The 16,668-nt window shown below is 38.6% G+C and overlaps 1 protein-coding gene across 8 annotated transcripts in view; it reads right to left on the bottom strand.

Moving 5' to 3' along the window:
- Positions 1-16,668, bottom strand: part of LOC119006146 (CUB and sushi domain-containing protein 3-like) — a 213,205-nt gene that overhangs the window by 77,563 nt on the left and 118,974 nt on the right. For all 8 annotated transcript variants that reach the window (XR_005070692.1, XR_005070693.1, XM_037074543.1 and 5 more), the window contains exons 32-37: positions 14,668-14,781; positions 13,981-14,076; positions 13,393-13,596; positions 6,294-6,418; positions 5,316-5,412; positions 3,001-3,105 (exon numbers count right to left, since the gene is read on the bottom strand). Coding sequence is in view for 6 of the 8 variants with exons in the window: in XM_037074543.1 (XP_036930438.1) it covers positions 3,001-3,105; positions 5,316-5,412; positions 6,294-6,418; positions 13,393-13,596; positions 13,981-14,076; positions 14,668-14,781 (741 nt within the window). In the remaining 2 variants the exon portion in view is untranslated. The remainder of the gene's footprint in view (positions 1-3,000; positions 3,106-5,315; positions 5,413-6,293; positions 6,419-13,392; positions 13,597-13,980; positions 14,077-14,667; positions 14,782-16,668) is intronic.

Below are 16,668 nucleotides of genomic sequence, written 5' to 3'. Positions count from 1 at the left end.
AGAAATATTGGAAATTTAGTTTGCGGATGGATGTGTCAAGTTCAAACGCAAATGGTCTTAGAAATTAGTTAGGGTTATTTGTAATGGTAAGTGATGGAGATGAGTCGAATAAAGTGTTTTGAAAGAGAAAATATGGGTTGGAAGAGACAGACTTTGAAAAATGTATATTTAACTGGTTTTACTTATTGATGAGTTAATAATAATAATAATAATAATAATAATAATAATAATAATAATAATAATAATAATAATAATAATAACATGATATCATAATCATAATTACATGCAACACATCCCATGAAAATGACGCTGAAGGCACAAATTTTCCTGTTGATGTGGTCTTCAATTATTTAATTGACTTAATTGGAAAGACCTTATACATTATACAATTAGCTGTGGGTAGCATTGTTAGTATGTATGATTTATTAATCCTGTACAGACTCTGCCCTGAACACATCAAAGTTGTGCTGTGTTTGCATTTCAATCTTTGGAAATGGAGATAGGTATAGTCGAGTGAAAGAAGCTGGGTTTGTGGCCTTTTTAGACAGGTGTGAACACAACAGCCAACTAAAGCCACACAAATTAATTGCTGCTTGTTCTTGCCTTTGTGGAACAATGTGGTCTGAGCAATATTTACATAGAAATTATGTTTTCATGATGGAAAGAGCACCACAATTGAACTCTGCCTCTTGACAGCCACCAGCACAACTAAAGAAACCTGCATCCTGATGAAAGTGACACTTCTGTTGGCTTTGTGCTCAAATAAAATTACAGGTCTAAAAGTTGCATCCTAGATACTGCCAGTCAGTTGAGAGAAAGACCACAGCATACTGTTTTACTGCATCACAGAATACAGTATGATTTTGTGTTGGTAAATTAAGTGTAGTGAAGATATAATTCAATTAAGGTTCATAGCAATAATCAAGTACAGGAACTGGCGAGGTGATTGCTGCCATGTTTCAGGCCTTAAATAACTGATAATCTATTCAAAGGGTGCAGAATTGCAGGTCCAGATAATTACTGCAGTTACCACACGCAGAGCCTATATGTTTCGTATGCTTTGGGTATAGCAGTAGTGTGACAGGAATCAAATTAACAGATCTTGGGGCTGATTCAGACTTTTGTTGTGACAGTCATTCCATGTAGCTCATGTGGAAATAATACAGGCCTCTACAGACTGCAGCATTTGAAGCCCAGTTTGGAACTTTATTTAGCATACAATCAACCATATTACCTGTGAAAGCATGCCTTTTTTTGCAGCTATAGAATACAATCTGCCTAAGTAGAGCTGGTAAAACACTTGGCTCTTAAGGAGTTGTGTAGTGATGGGTACACAGGATTTTTATCACTGGTCTCAAGTGACTGCATCACCCAGTGGAAACATTTTAAAACAGATGGTTGACTGGCTGGGTTTGTTCCAATGCCTCATGCCTTTTTCTTCCCACTGTACCGAGTCTTCATAGCATTCATTGTAGCTAAAAACTGGTGTGTGAAAAATAGTTGGGTGGCTCAAGCCGACCACAGGCTAGAAATAAGATACAAAGAAACAACTAAGTAGAAGGCAGAATAGAGGACTACTGTAGTTTGACCAATAAAAACAGAATCTGAACTCTTCTATAAGAAACAACAGACAACATAAACAGAATGTAGTAGTTCCACAGGGAACCAACATGGCTTGATCACAAATAAACAAATGTTTGCCAAAAGGCAGACAGTAGAACCATATGGCAGACAAGCTAACAAATATGAAAAGCAACAGGAAGTAGAAAGGAGCTTGTCTGGAGTCTGGTTTACATAAAGCATCGGGGAATGCATTTTACCAGGGCAACAGTGGCAAAGCATAAGACAGACATGGAGGAAAGAGCTGACTGTGAGACATGGCACTGAAGTGATTCTCAGCACGAGGGAGTGGTGGTGGGGGAGGAGGTTAATGCAGAAAGGAAAGAACCCGCAGAGAGACACAGCTAAGGAGAAGTTCTGAGCAAGAGGAGGGTGTTGTGGAAACGTAGCACTGACTGTGGGAGACATGACTGTGAAGTCGTTCTCAACAGTGGTACGATGCTCGCGGACTGACACGACTGACAAGCAAGGACAGATTCTGTGACAGCAATGTTTTCTCACGCTTCTTTTGTTTTGCAACACATTTGAAGGAACTGACTGTTTGCATTTGATCAGATTTTACTCAAAAATATCCTTAGTTGCTTTATGTATGGAATCTCAAAGTTAGTGGGGCTCTTCTCGCTGCCCTTCTTCCTGCTTTTGTGCCATCCACATCCTGCTTTTACACCGTATCTTATCATTGTCTTCTCAACTTTTACTCTCTCTTTGATTGTGCTTTTTCCACTGCTCTTGATGTAACTTCAATGAACACTGTGTGACAACAGGTCACCCATAGCTACACATTTTCGTAAGTAAATTGCTTTAATGTGTGGGTAAGTGCTGGTAAGTAACAAGCTCGAAGACAAATGTGAGAAGAAGACAGATGAAGAACCCAGTAGAGAGAAAGGAGAGAAAAGGAAAATTACCTTGACATTAAAAGAGACAAAGGGAAAGTGCCTGAGATGTAAATAACAGTGTAGACACACTCAGGACTAGATCATTAAATACATGCAGAAGAGCTTTGTGGATCACCTGCAGATCAGCAAGCCTTGGTTTAGCTACACTCCTTAACTCTAAATTTTAGTGCAAAGTAAATGTTCAGCATGCTCCTAAGCAAATATGGCCCTACGCAAAAAGCCCTCTGAGAGATGAACATATTTGGTACCAAAATGAAAAAAAGATGTTGGTCCACTAACCTGAAGCAATGGGAGGACCAAAAAAAAACAAAACCACTGGGGAAGAAAAACTTTGTTCAGTGACTCATTCCCTCAGACTAATTTCTTTCTATTCCTACTTCTTATTTTACATATCCCCGCGGAGCAGGTGGAAGCCGATGGCAGATGGACGCATGTGACAGCAGACAAAGTGACAGGCAGACAGACATGACATCTCTCCTCATACCTGTATACTCCAAGTGGAAGCCAGCAGCGGAAACACTGATGTCAGACTGGAAGGTCAAGTACAGGTTGTTGGACGTGCTGTTCAACAGTTGTGGGATTGTTGTCCCTACAAACACAGAAGACAGTTAATAACATTTCTATCCATATTCCAGACTTAAACTACCAAAAACATGTACAACACATGACCATATATTGTACCTAAGTTTTAAACAGTATAGAAAATAATTTAGATTCAGTTATAAGCAGAGCAGGTCTGGACACTGTTGCTTTTAGCAGGGCACTATTTCACCTCCTTAACCTTGCTAAATGAGAGCTGCTGTGTTTATCAGCAGGTGTAAATGGAACTAAGGTGCAAAACCAAAAGATAAAGTGCCTCACATATCACAACAAATCACAATCAAAAATCAGTGTATTGTCAATGTATGTATTTTGTGCCGCCCAGAAAACATTTTGTATTTTGGATATTCTTCTATTTGTGTAAGACTTTTTGGGTCAACGAGAAAAGAAAGCATTACCATTGCATGTAACAATAAAAAAGGATTAAACTTTCAAGCCAGCATGCAAATTCTCAGAATATTTGGTTAACAAAAATATCATATAGATTCCACCCATATACATATATATATATATATATATATATATATATATATATATATATATATATATATATATATATATATATATATATATATATATATATATATATATATATATATGCATATATACATATATACATATATACATATATACATATATATATATATATATATATATATATATATATATAGACAATTACTTTCCAATGAACATCTGAAAACTGTCTTCATAGCTAGTCAATTAGATCTTTTTTCATTCCTTTCTGGGATCAGTAATAAATCCTTTTCCTGCTTACAGCTCAACCAAAACTCTGCTGTCAGGATTTGGACTCAGGCCAGGAAATGTGACCACATTACACCAATCCTGGCTTCCTTACGCTGGTTACCTGTTGCTCTTAGAAATGATTTTAAAACATAATTCATCACTTCTAACATAGGAGGCCTTGTTCCTAGTTCTTTAAACAGATATTGTATTACCTATGACCCTTCCTGCTTCATTAGATTCTGAATGTATCACTCATTGTTGTTGCAAGGACTAGTGTAATACACAAATGTGATAATCACTGCTTCAGTCAGGGCTCCTACGTAGACTTTGGTAAGACTTATCTGTGGGGGTTAGGACTGCAAAATCAGTCTTGAAGTCTCGAAACCTTCTTACATTACTTTTCTGTAATATTATTTGCTTTCTGACATTGTATTTCACCCACTCTTTGTGTTTTATGTGTTTAGTTTTACTGGTCCTTGCTGCAAGTTGTCTAGAATTAAAAGGGTCCTGTTTTTATAATAAAGCACTTTGTAACTGTGTTTTGGAAGGGGTTGTATAAATAGCATATTCATATAGCGTTTATATAATGCTATTTACTAATGTCTTGAAGTCAACAGAACTGCTAAACAAGATGGATTATATATGCACACGCTGTCTCTGCAACTCATTGTAAGTCATCTTGAACACACTTCCTTTAGACCTTTAATCAGACCCACAAACTCATGAATTCAATCAGGGCCCACAATGCTAACTCTGAATTTGCACTCCAGACTACTTTTTACACTGAGTAGTCTTGGATGATTTTCACCATTACAAGCATATGTCTTCTGCAACTCGCATGGAGACTTTTATATATATTTATAATCACATTATCAGTTCAGCCAAAGATAAAATTGATTGCTCGTCATTTAAAATACCTCTGCCTTTTCATACAGCACGCTGCCCTACACAGTGAGAGCTGTACTGTGGAGTGATTACAATATGTAAAGAGATTTGCTCTAAAATGAGATATGCACCACTTGAGAAATTTGACGCCTGGTCTCACAAAACGGATAGCTGATACAAAGGCAGATGTCATTATTCTACACCAGAAACTCTTATACTAGGATTCAGCATTTAAAATTATGTGATGGCCTGTTTCTAGTAGGTTACCATGTGGCAAGAGCACCACTCTCATTAGCATGTGCCCGAAGGCAACACTATATTTGTAAAACTCCAGACTGAAACATGAGCTACATTATGAAGATATCAAATGCAGGGACAGGAATATTTTGTGAGGGATGAGGGATTTTTTTCCTCTTCGACTTCTTAAACTAGTTTTTAGACAGCATTCTAAAAGGACATGCCAAATGTCATCAGCTCCATCACCACATCTGTCTGCTGCTGGGGCCCTGTGACATTTGATTGATATTCAACTGGGAGCGAACAAGTGAAATTCAGTTGTATAAGTCTTACCTGAGTAGCTACCAAGCCTTGGAGCATTGCCGTCAACCCCGTCAAAAAAATCTAGCGAGTCCCAGTTGTGTTCTGTGGCAAAGGTCACAACTTGAATCTGAAAGAGAAATACGTGTTTAATGACTCTGACGTTGAACTCAAAATTACCATACAAGATGCCCCTTCCACTTCTAAAGCATTTGTGTGGCAGCATTTTGGGTGCTGACAAGACCCAAACAATATGTAAGCACTGTAAGAATATAGCATGGTTCACCGAGGCTAACACAAGCACTCTGCATCTCTCCGAAAATCAACCTGACCCTGAGAAGAGAACGCTCAAAAGGCCAGACAACGCTGTCAAATGACTTTGCATCTCAACTTCCACAGTCAAGTGCTTGAGCCATGACAATAACAAGACATCGACGTGTTCATTGCAGTTGATATGAGGCCATTTTCTGTGGTGGAAAATCAGAGACTCCAAAAATCTGTCACGCGTGCATTTTACTTGCACAGTGGTCCAAAACTCTATAAAGATAGCACACCTTTCCATCCCTGCTACCTTCCAAGTGAGTGTGTCGTTTTAGCGGCAGACACAGTTAGTGCCCAAAGGTTGCTTATATTCGTGAATAAGATATAACCATACATTAGGTTGGGCATTGTAGTTGTAGTCTGCTCTGAGCTCTGTCTGTATGCTTGAAGAGAAATTTGGCCAATCTCTGTATGCACTTTAAGTACTGAGAGAGTACGGTACTACTTTGCACTTAAAAATAAGACTAAGAAAAACTTAGTTTTAGTAATAATCAAGAGGTTATCGTGGTTCACATATGTTGGTCAAAAATCTTTCCCAAGTCACTTGTTGTGTCTCCTATTAAACAGCTGTTGACAATGACTGTAAATTTGATAAGACCATGTATTAAAAAAAAATAATGCACCCAAAAATCTCTTTATCTCAAGCCAAATCTAACATAACTACTAAGAACTGCTTCTTTGAAAGCTCACTTGGATGCCAGCTCCCTCAGGAACTGAGATTTTCCAGGCGCAGTTCAAATAGTTGGCGTATGGCTCTGGGTATCCGGGAGAGAGGATCGTGCCTCTGCGGCCAGTTAACACACCACCACAGGGAACTAGACAAAGGACAAGAGATTGAGAAAGGGAGAGAAAAAGAGAGTCTGTCATAACAAAGTTCAGGTCTCCAAACACACCTGCAGAGCCAGCAGTGGGCAGGGGTCACAGTGAGGGAGTAGGTACGGACAAACATTTAAAAGCATTGTGTGTAGGACTTTGATGCAGAAATTGACATAATTTTCATTTGTATGTTTTGATTAATGTATGCTGGCCTGACACTAACAACTTTTGTGTAGATTTGTTACCTTAGAATGAGCCTTTTATATCTGCACAGTGAGCTGGTAACCATGAATCTATCATTAGGACTCTGACAGGGTGGTGGCACTCAGCCCTGCTTATGAATTTGCCCAGTGGCCACTCGCAGTAATGCAGCAAAAGAAACCAGAAGCGCCATCTTTTGGATCCATATTCCAATTACAAATTTTGGCGGGTCCTGTTCCAGACGGAAAAAACTAAAAGCGGCTCTAGAGTGGGCGATTCCAGTTTTCACATTTTCAGTGACCACCAGAGTCACGTGGAAAAGCCAGCTATTATAATGACAGGTTCTTCTGATGTTTTAGAATATATAGGAGCTGTGTTTTAGGAGAGGTTCGACCCAGGACATGCATTCTTGTCAATATCATATCACTGCCATTCAATACTTGGTGGAGCATGGCTTGGCAGAACTCACCTGCCTCTCATAAATAGTAAACAGTTCAACCCTGATGTATAATAAAATCTCTTGCAGGTTGCACAAATCACATCTTGTGAAAGCGGCCACAGTTGTGAAAGCTATTTCTCTCTAAGCGCACCTTGTTTCTTCCAGTGCCACAAGTAACATATTTATCAAGCCCCTCAGCTCTCAGATGAATGTCGAATTGGAGTCACTGGCCAGGTTGTGCTGACAATATCAGGAACTGTGATGTATTTGAGAATGTGTAAAAATCAAAATGAAAAAAAAAGGGCAATAACAGCTACAATTTCGTTATTGCTTTTCAGATGGGCGCCAGTTGGCCTTGTATTCGGCCGGCTACGTTCTACAGTGTTTGGCTCTGCTTTTTGTCCACTAAGGATTGTGGCAAACCAGCCCTGCAGACCAGAATCCTTTGGATTATTACACACAACAAAACACAGAACAAAATACATTTCCTTTCTTTTAAAGTTGGCTAACACAAAAACAAGCAATAACCTATTAGGCTGATGAGATTTTGCTCAGCAAAATCTTTTACGCCATCACAAGCAGTCTAATGCAAAAGTGTGTTTGATTATTCATTGTTGCTTCGCTCCGTATCCTTCAGATGTATTTCAACATTTATGACAAACACTGAATTCTATGAAAAACAGGGGCAGAAAAATGCAAGGTCAGTGTCTAAAAAGCACTTCTTATCTATTCACTCCTGATGCAAAAACAAGTGTTCATTTAAGCGACCTGCAGGTTAGAGAAACAATGGACTCTCTATTTTCTTTTACTTTCAGTTATGTAATTGGTTTGCCAGTCCTCTGATATTCAAGGTTACCTAGAATTTGCATGGAAAAGTTTTTCTACGACGATAAGCAAAGCTGTCACTCAGGGTGGAGGGGGTCCTTCAGATGTTCAGCAGTGCTGTACAATGTGCTCTCACAATGAAGAACCAGAGGTTTTATGTCAAGGACAAGGGTGTAGCCCTCGACAGGTCAATGATCATCACGGTTTTTCTCCCACCAGATGATGATAATGATGATTTTATGTGAAAGACAAGCAGAGACGCAGAAAACAAGAGAAAACGTAAATATGAATCTTATCACGAAGGAGGAAAAAAAGTGACTGAAAAAGAAAAAATGTTCACCCATTTTCTTGACACTATTTCAAACTCAATATTTTACAGGTAAAATCTACCCTCTTATATATGATTGGAGAATCGTGCCGAACTGACTCTTGTGCGCCTTTCACGTCAAGTAACACATCAGAGGGAATTATACTTCTTTACTGTATCTCAAAGCATATCACACAATCATGCCATCATAAAATCCGTGTCACAGTAATGTCATCATCAGCTAATACACGTACTCAAAATTGATCAGGAAGGAGAACAGCCTGTATGATAGTTTTGAATTCTGCAGTGCAAATGAAAAAATGAAGGTCAATGCCTATGAAATGTGGAGCACTGTAATCAGAATGTCATATCCTGTGGACATCGGATAAAGGCTCCTTGTCTGAGTGACAAGACTGTCATTGTCAGTAACCTTGCTTTCTATTTAATCATTTCCTGCTGCTTCCTCAAAATGCATTTCACACAAAATCAAGGCAAAACACAGATAAACACAGTATAGTGTTATATCTTTCTCTTCATCTGATCTTTATTAGTTCCAACCTTCAATGTGGGAACAAGCTTCAGGAAAAATCTAATTATTCCAAGAACAGCAAACTATTTTGTTCTGGTTAATCAACCTTAAATTATCTTAGCACAAGACTAGGATCTCAACAACAAGCAACCAGGAAAAGACCAAATATTTCAGTATGATTTAACAGCTCCTTTGAGTCCCCTGAGCTGTCACTTAATGTAATTGGTCGAGCAAGATTAGAAATCATGACACTCATAAAAGCATGAATGCCCCACACCCATCTCAATGAGTGGCAGGCTCATATGTCAGCGTTACTGCAGGTAGACAAGCGTGGGGACGAAACACATTATGAGACACCCTTTAGCTCCATGTGACACACAGGGAATTCACTGAAAGTTTTAATCAAAAGTGTTTTAATCACGATATCAAAAGAATATGCACATAATGTGTGTACCCTTAAGTATTTGGCATCACATGCTCTACTTAAATGATAAATATCAAGGATATACTCTTATATGGTTTCTAATGTTTGTTGGTTTTTAGGTTACATTTACATAAGATACAATTCAGATGCAAATTATGCATCAAAAACAAAGTCATTTCCATCATCCATCCACCATCCCACACAGTAAGAATTCATGTTAACTATGTAAAGCAATCATATCCTCTACATTTTCTGTTATCTTACCTTTCACTTCATTATAAGCAGTAGAGTTTGACTCTTCACTAAATACAAACTTAAAGCTCTCTTAGAATAATTGAGCTCCACAGCAGACACCACTGCCAGTTTTTCAAGGTCAGTTTGCTTCAAGAAAGACAGCGAAGACAGCCATGACACACTCAGCTCTATCAGAATTGTGTAGGAAGGCTGTATTGGAACTGAATGTGGAGAAAATGTTGCTGTCCCCATTTTCAGGGCAAATTATGTTTTTTTGGAGGCAGAACAAAAATTACAAATATTTGCCAGTGGGTCAAAGTCATTTCAAAATACTGTTTAGTGTGCAAAACAACATTTTCACAGTTTAATGACAATTTGCCATACAAATAGCTTTTTGTATGTGTCCTTAACATTTTGCGGGTGGATAGTAGAATATCTTTTTTTATTTGAATTAAAAATGTTACACTTGTATTTGTAATACTTAAGTAGGTGCTAAATTTGCTATTCAAAACAACTCGGCCCTAGCCCCCCCCCCCCCCCAAAAAAAAAAAAAAAAAAACAATGTTCCCAAGAAGTTGTCTTTGGAGGCTTTTTCAAAACTAGAATGTCCTGTTTTAAAACAAATTCACTGCAGCACAGTTTACCATTGGCTTTAACACCTTTGAAAAGGTGTTGAAGCCAACCGTGAGTTCCATGGTGTGGGCTACTGAATCCCAGTGATCTACGAGCTTATGTAACATTCGGCAGTTCATGCAATCAGAAATGATTTAGTTTGTGTGTGTGATTCAGTTGCAAGGAAACAAACAATCAGGAAATAGTGCTCATCTACCAATATTTACCTTTACTTTGGTTCTTCCCTCTACAATCAAATGGTCACATAAGCAGATTTTTAAAACGATTCTACCACTTACACGTCATAGAAAAATTGAGGGATCGTTGGCATTTCTTTAATGTTTAAAAGCCCAGTACTTCAAGAAAAAATGCTATCTTAAAAAACAAACAATAACATCTATTTATTCAAGTCAACTGTTTTCCATAAAATTCTCTAAAAAGGTCAACCAAACATTATGCATCCATTCAGGCGAGGCTTATTTAATTAGGAGAAGACAGAGCATTGTGCTGGCACAACTCAACAGCACAGCCTTAATTCAGAAGCTTTGTACTTGTGAAATCAGAAAGCAATGCCAGTGTTGCATGATGAGCCATGTCAATAACAGCTGTACAAGGTGCTAGAACTGTACCTTCTAAATCACAGGTACCTCAGTGTCTGATGTCATCATGTCTCATAAAGAGGGCTGGAGTAATTTAGCATTGTGTTTTTGTTGTAGCTTCCATGAAACTATGTCCATTATTCTGGACGAGTACACTGCCGCTGGGGGAGATGCTGCAGCCAGATTCAATCTCCAGATAAAAATCATTGTGTTTAAAATGGAACTGCGCGTGCCACTGCTATTCCCTTACCACTTGGCAGTAAACTCGGGTGAACCCTAGCTTGAAATCTCCCGCACTCACTGGCTGGGACTATTTGTTGGCTGGCACAAGGCTTGACTTCAATAGATTTCTCAAAACTTCATCTGAATTTCTTCATCTTCCAAAGGTAGATACGTGGGTGTGTTTGTGAGGCTGAGTGCATGTCCTCCTGCATGTTTGGGTAATAGCATGTGCGAACAAGGTATGAAAATCTGTCCATGTGTATAAATGCCTGGGCTTGAGGTTGTGGTTGTGTGTCTGCATATTTGTACAGGTACATATGGACGTTTCTTTGAATGCTAGCAAAAGAACCACTTAAAAAGAGAGATGTTGGTCCCTTTAGTAGATGGTTCACACCTTGCAAAAATCATGAAATGTTGATGTAATTATAGAGCTACTGGACCAGTTCCTTGTAATTTGCCTTTGTCAAAAATAAATCTGATTTCTAGCTTCTGTTTAGCTGTCATTTTGACTTGTCATCTTGTGACTTGTCAGTCTTGTCAGAGACATCATCAGTATCATATACCTAATATTGTTTAAAAGATATCTCCATATTCATGTTTTGTATGTTCTAATAAATCAAACTGGCAAACATTCATTTCAAGAATGGCATTGATCTGTTTTGCAAATTAACTCTCTGCCTAATACTAAGGCAGCATTTGCAGCAGTAGCAGCATTCATTATGTCACTTTGTTTTCGTTGCCTGTGGCAGTAAAACTTGTCTGCACCCAACTAGATAAATGAAAAATAATGTTCACACTTTCTTTGAAGCTCTTATATATAATATTTAATTATTTAATTTCCTTAAAGACAATTAACTGCTATAAAGGCACAATTTCATAACATAATCTGTTCTACTTCCATTATTGTGACAGAAATTGCTAAGATTGTTCAAAACTCATTCACAGAAATGGGGATACTTGCAATAAAAGGCAATAACTAATTCCAAGTTGTGAACACAAGACTGACAAGTAACCCCCTTTTAAGTTAGAACATTGAACATATTAAGCAGTTAAGGAGGAACATTATCATTAATTTTCATGTTTTTCCACTTAGTAAATGCAAGTTCGATATCCACTTCGATTTTTTTTGTACTCTACCAAATCAGATTATTATTCATCAGAAATATTTGTGATATTTGTTTTTTTAGAACTTTTTCACTGGAGACAGCAGCCTGCTGCAGTAAATATGAGTGCGATGAGGGGTACGAGAGTGGTGAGCGTGAACCAATGTACAATATTAAAACAGCTGACTATGCAATGAGCTGAAACTTATTAGCTCTGTAAAGCTGAGATGAGCTGCAGATTCTGATTGTTGGCTATAATTCAGATTTTTTTCACACAACAGTGCATCAAATGACAATGATAAGTGTCGCTGGTAGTTAAACCTTGTTAAGTGTATATAGTAAAATAACAAATATCATGCTTACTGCAGGTTTCTATATTGTGCACATGAATTTCAGAATAATATTAAATTTTATGGTGTACATGACAAACTAGATCCCTTAGTGTATACATGCATAATGTATAGCATTTGATGCCTGCATAATGCATCATAAGAGCAAACCTTTATTGTGCATTATAATGTCTTATCACATCCATAAATCATTTCAGTGTGTTGCCACCTTCATTTACATATGCAATGAGAGTGTATTAAATTCACCTGCTACTGCAGGTCTGTTGTATTGAATATGCAAAAGATATGTTTTAACTGAGTGCAAGAAGTGCATTAAAGACATTGCTGTTTTTGTTACACTGATCAGCCAGAACATTAAAACCATGATGTGAATTGATCATCTCGTCTCAGTTCTGCTGGGAAACCTCTGGTCCTAGCAATCATGTGGATGCCACTTGACATACAACTCCCAGCCACACTGCTATTGATCAAGAACACCCACTCATGGCAACAGCGCTTCTCATTGCCAGCGGTCCCCCCAGTAGGACAGTGTGCCCTGACACACCACAAAAATTGCTCAGGAACAGCTTGAGGAACAACAAGAACAAGAGCCCAAGGCATTGACCGGGCCTTCAAGTTCCCCAGATGCCAATCCAATCAAGCATCTGTGGGACATGCTGGATCAAGTGCGATCCAGGGAGACCCCTCCCCCCAACATACAGACACACGTATGGTCCTGGTGCTAGACACCCCAGGACACCCCCAGAGGTATTATGGCCATGTCTTTACAGGTCAGAGCTGTTTTGGTTGTACAAGGGGAACCTGCACATTATTGTGTTGTGGCTGAATTGGTGTATTTTCCCATTAGTTGGGCCAGGTGTAGAAACCAAAATCCGTTGTCTGATTTATGTGACACGTTGTTTTTTCTTTTGTCCTTGCCTCTATCTTCCTGTCTGTACCATCAAAACCAGAGATAGGCAGATGCTTTTCAATGGGTGACAGACATTAGGATAAGTAATGACTAGGAAAAACAGAAACTGACCAATTTTGTACACCTGCTCCATCTTTTGGATCTGTGTGTGCGTGTGTGTGTGTGTGTGCGCGCGCGCAGAGGGGCTGAGACAAGGGCTGGAGGATGAGTATGCTTACCAACACATGTGGGCACAGTGCCGTTCCACTGCGCCAGGGCACTGGGCACGGCCTCACACCTGATGGCGTTGGAGCCATGCAACGTGTAGCCTGGATTGCATTCAAACAGTACCGCCATGCCGATGCCAAAGTCGTTCCCTATCCGCTTCCCAAACCGGGGCTCAGGGACTGAGCTACACTGAATGGCACTTGTCCGGGGGACAGCTAGGGATAAGAGGGGAGGGAGTGAGCATGAGAGGAAGAAAGACAAAGAGGGGTGGTGGGTGTGGCAGGCAGAAAGACAACAGGGAGAAGGAGAGATGGCAAGACAAAGGAGGCAGAGAGAAATGGCAAAGCCCTTGTGAATCCCCTCGCACGTCATTAGTCACTCTCATCTGCTGTGCCAGGATAGGCTGTTTGACTCCTCATCATCCGGCTCTGATCAGCCATGCCTGGCCACAGCCAATGGCACTCTGTTCAACAGTCCTTTATGAGCTGAGTGCAAAGCTGAAGAATCTCTTTTTCAAAAGCAAGAAAAATGCACTCCATGCACCAAATCAGTTTACACATCAGAATTCGGGAGGAGTATCGGAAAAAAATTAGTCTTACCTTGGTAAACAAAATGAAATCCTTTGGCTGTTCCTGTTCCGTTTGTGGTGAACTTGAGAGTTATCTTGTTTCCGGAACTCAAAGGGAGTGTCTCACCTAAATTACAAAATCAAAGGAGACATTATCAACTTATTTAGATGATGGTGTTTGCACATATCTACAGATAATATACATACAAACAAACAGGGGCTCTCTATGACATAATTAACTGCAGATTATTATTTGTGGTTGTTTGTGTCTTATATGCATTTCCCAACGTCATTTAAATCTTCAGTCTGATCTGATCCTCAGTGTGTTCTCAGTGTTGTAGCTGGATACAGCAGGTCTGATTTATAGTCAGACCTGCTGTAGTGTGAAAACAAATTACAAAAGCTGGTTTGTTTTTGTTAATTTAATTGGAATCTCTGGAGTTTATTCAACCAAATTCATTATGTATAATATATAATCAGTGTGTTTCATTAAACCACCATTACACAACTGTGAAAAAGGCAGAAAACTTTATCCTAGGCAGTATGATAGATGCTTGGATTTTAGATTTTCAATTTGTCTGAAAAACAGGCATTTGATTTGAACTGAACTGAGAGACGGATGTGCTGTCTTTCCCACAGTGCAAAATGGTGTACTTGATAAAACCACTCATACCAATGAGCTACTATAGTCTTAAGGGTTGCACAGTATTGTTTTTACCTGAGTGTGATCCATATATGGAAGAGAGGAGTGCTGAATCTGTGGAGGATCCATCATATATCTCGACCACATCACTGGTCAAAGTCTGGAATACCACAAATTGGCCAAAGAGAACTGCGAAGAACAAAAAGGAAAATACAGATGCATCAACACGCGATGGTGGATTTTGCAGCAATTGAAAATCTTTTACTGTCCCAGGGAGAGAGTGACCATGTAAGCTGCATAATAAAAATGATTATATATTTGTCTTTCAAGAGTTGGGCTGCTGCTTTGACAAAGCTTACACCTTGAACTGCTAACACAGAGGTTAATGTTGTTTAGACTGGAATACTCCCTTCTGCTTCAAGGGTCAAGTATCCAATTTAATTTGCATTTCTCTCACCAGATGGGCACCATGGACACATTTCATAATACATCAGTCATAATAGGGTTTAAAAAACTTGAAATAAAATATGGTTGGAAGAATTCACTGAAAGAATGGAGTAAATCAGGCTTTAAAGATCTAGTACGACTGATTCACATAAAAGCACTGATGACAAATAATGGTAGCACAATTGCTCACTCAGTGGCACTGGGTTGATGATGTGTGAGAGTGTAGTGTAGAGCAGTGGAGAGTGTCCTAAATGTAATAAACCAGTTATTTTACCATGCAGAGAGGAGACATTTTCCGCATGACAATCAATTTACTTTGACTTATGCCCTGCCAACACAGGACTAATTTTACTTAGGGACATCTCGTAATTTGTAGTAATTGCAAAGGTCATCTGGTCTTAATCCTGTCATGTCAGTAATGTAGTCAAAGTTTCACCACAAATTACCTAACATATTGTGCCAATCACAAAAGGTCATGTGATAATGCTAGTCCTATGTGAACAGGCATGCTGGTGATTTGGGTTTGTTTTTCTTTGTAAACATTTGTTTTTGGTAAAAAGAGAGAATTTTGATTTGATTGAGGGCTGTATGTGTGTGTAGATAGATAGATAGATAGACAGATAGATAGATAGATAGATAGGTAGATAGGTAGATAGATAGATAGATAGATAGATAGATAGATAGATAGATAGATAGATAGATAGATAGATAGATAGATAGATAATTTTTTTATTTTAATTATAATTAGCCAACAATATAATTAAGAAGGATTATCAATAGAACATAAAAGTGTTTGCACAAGTTGGCTCAGATTTAACCAGCATTTAGTTTGGTTAAATCCGGTTATTATTTAGATCTTTTAAACTCTAAAAAAAAAAAAGCCATTTCATAAAGATGTTGTTTGCTTATTTCACTTTTCTGTATTGAGCTGGAAATGTGCCATGCACGCACACACACACACACACACACATATAACTAGATTGGATTTGTTTTGTTTAGTCCCCGAAATACCAATTAACTTCACTCCGATGTTGAGAGAAATTACAAATGCGCAGTACAGCATTAACAGCTGCAATAAAAATGTGACTTTTGGTGCAATAAGCCTGCTGGACCATAGTTTTTTATAGGACTCTCTTTCCTCAAGCAAAGTAGTATCTGCTCGCTTACTGTAAATTTTACAGTATGTGACATTTTCCTAACAACCAGTAATTAGGTATTCCACTGAATTGGATACTTCTTTCTGCTCGGCTGTGGCATTTAACAGGAGGAGAACAACCTTCAAATAATATCAAGTATATACTTAAAGGCAAACTAAAATTACATCTACTAATGCCCTTTTCAGTCAAAAATAATGTGTTATTTTTAATGTAATGTTTTCTTATCATTAAAAAAAAGCAAAATGTTTTTGGGGATATATTCTAAATGCTCCTTGTATTCTCTGCTGCTGGATGGGCGTGTCAGTGTTTGACTGACACAAGCTGGGAGGCTGAGCAGGAGAACAAGAAACAAAGAAAGCAAAGGTGCGCTGTATCTTACATGTCATGGACAGACAGCGCAGTGTAAGCGTTATTGAAAACTAAGCCTAGAGACATAATGCTTATCTCTGTCTATGCATGATGGCTACCTCGC

Source organism: Acanthopagrus latus, chromosome 17, assembly GCF_904848185.1.
Source record: "Acanthopagrus latus isolate v.2019 chromosome 17, fAcaLat1.1, whole genome shotgun sequence".
Taxonomy (NCBI): domain Eukaryota; kingdom Metazoa; phylum Chordata; class Actinopteri; order Spariformes; family Sparidae; genus Acanthopagrus; species Acanthopagrus latus.
This window is presented reverse-complemented; position numbering and strand designations above follow the sequence as displayed.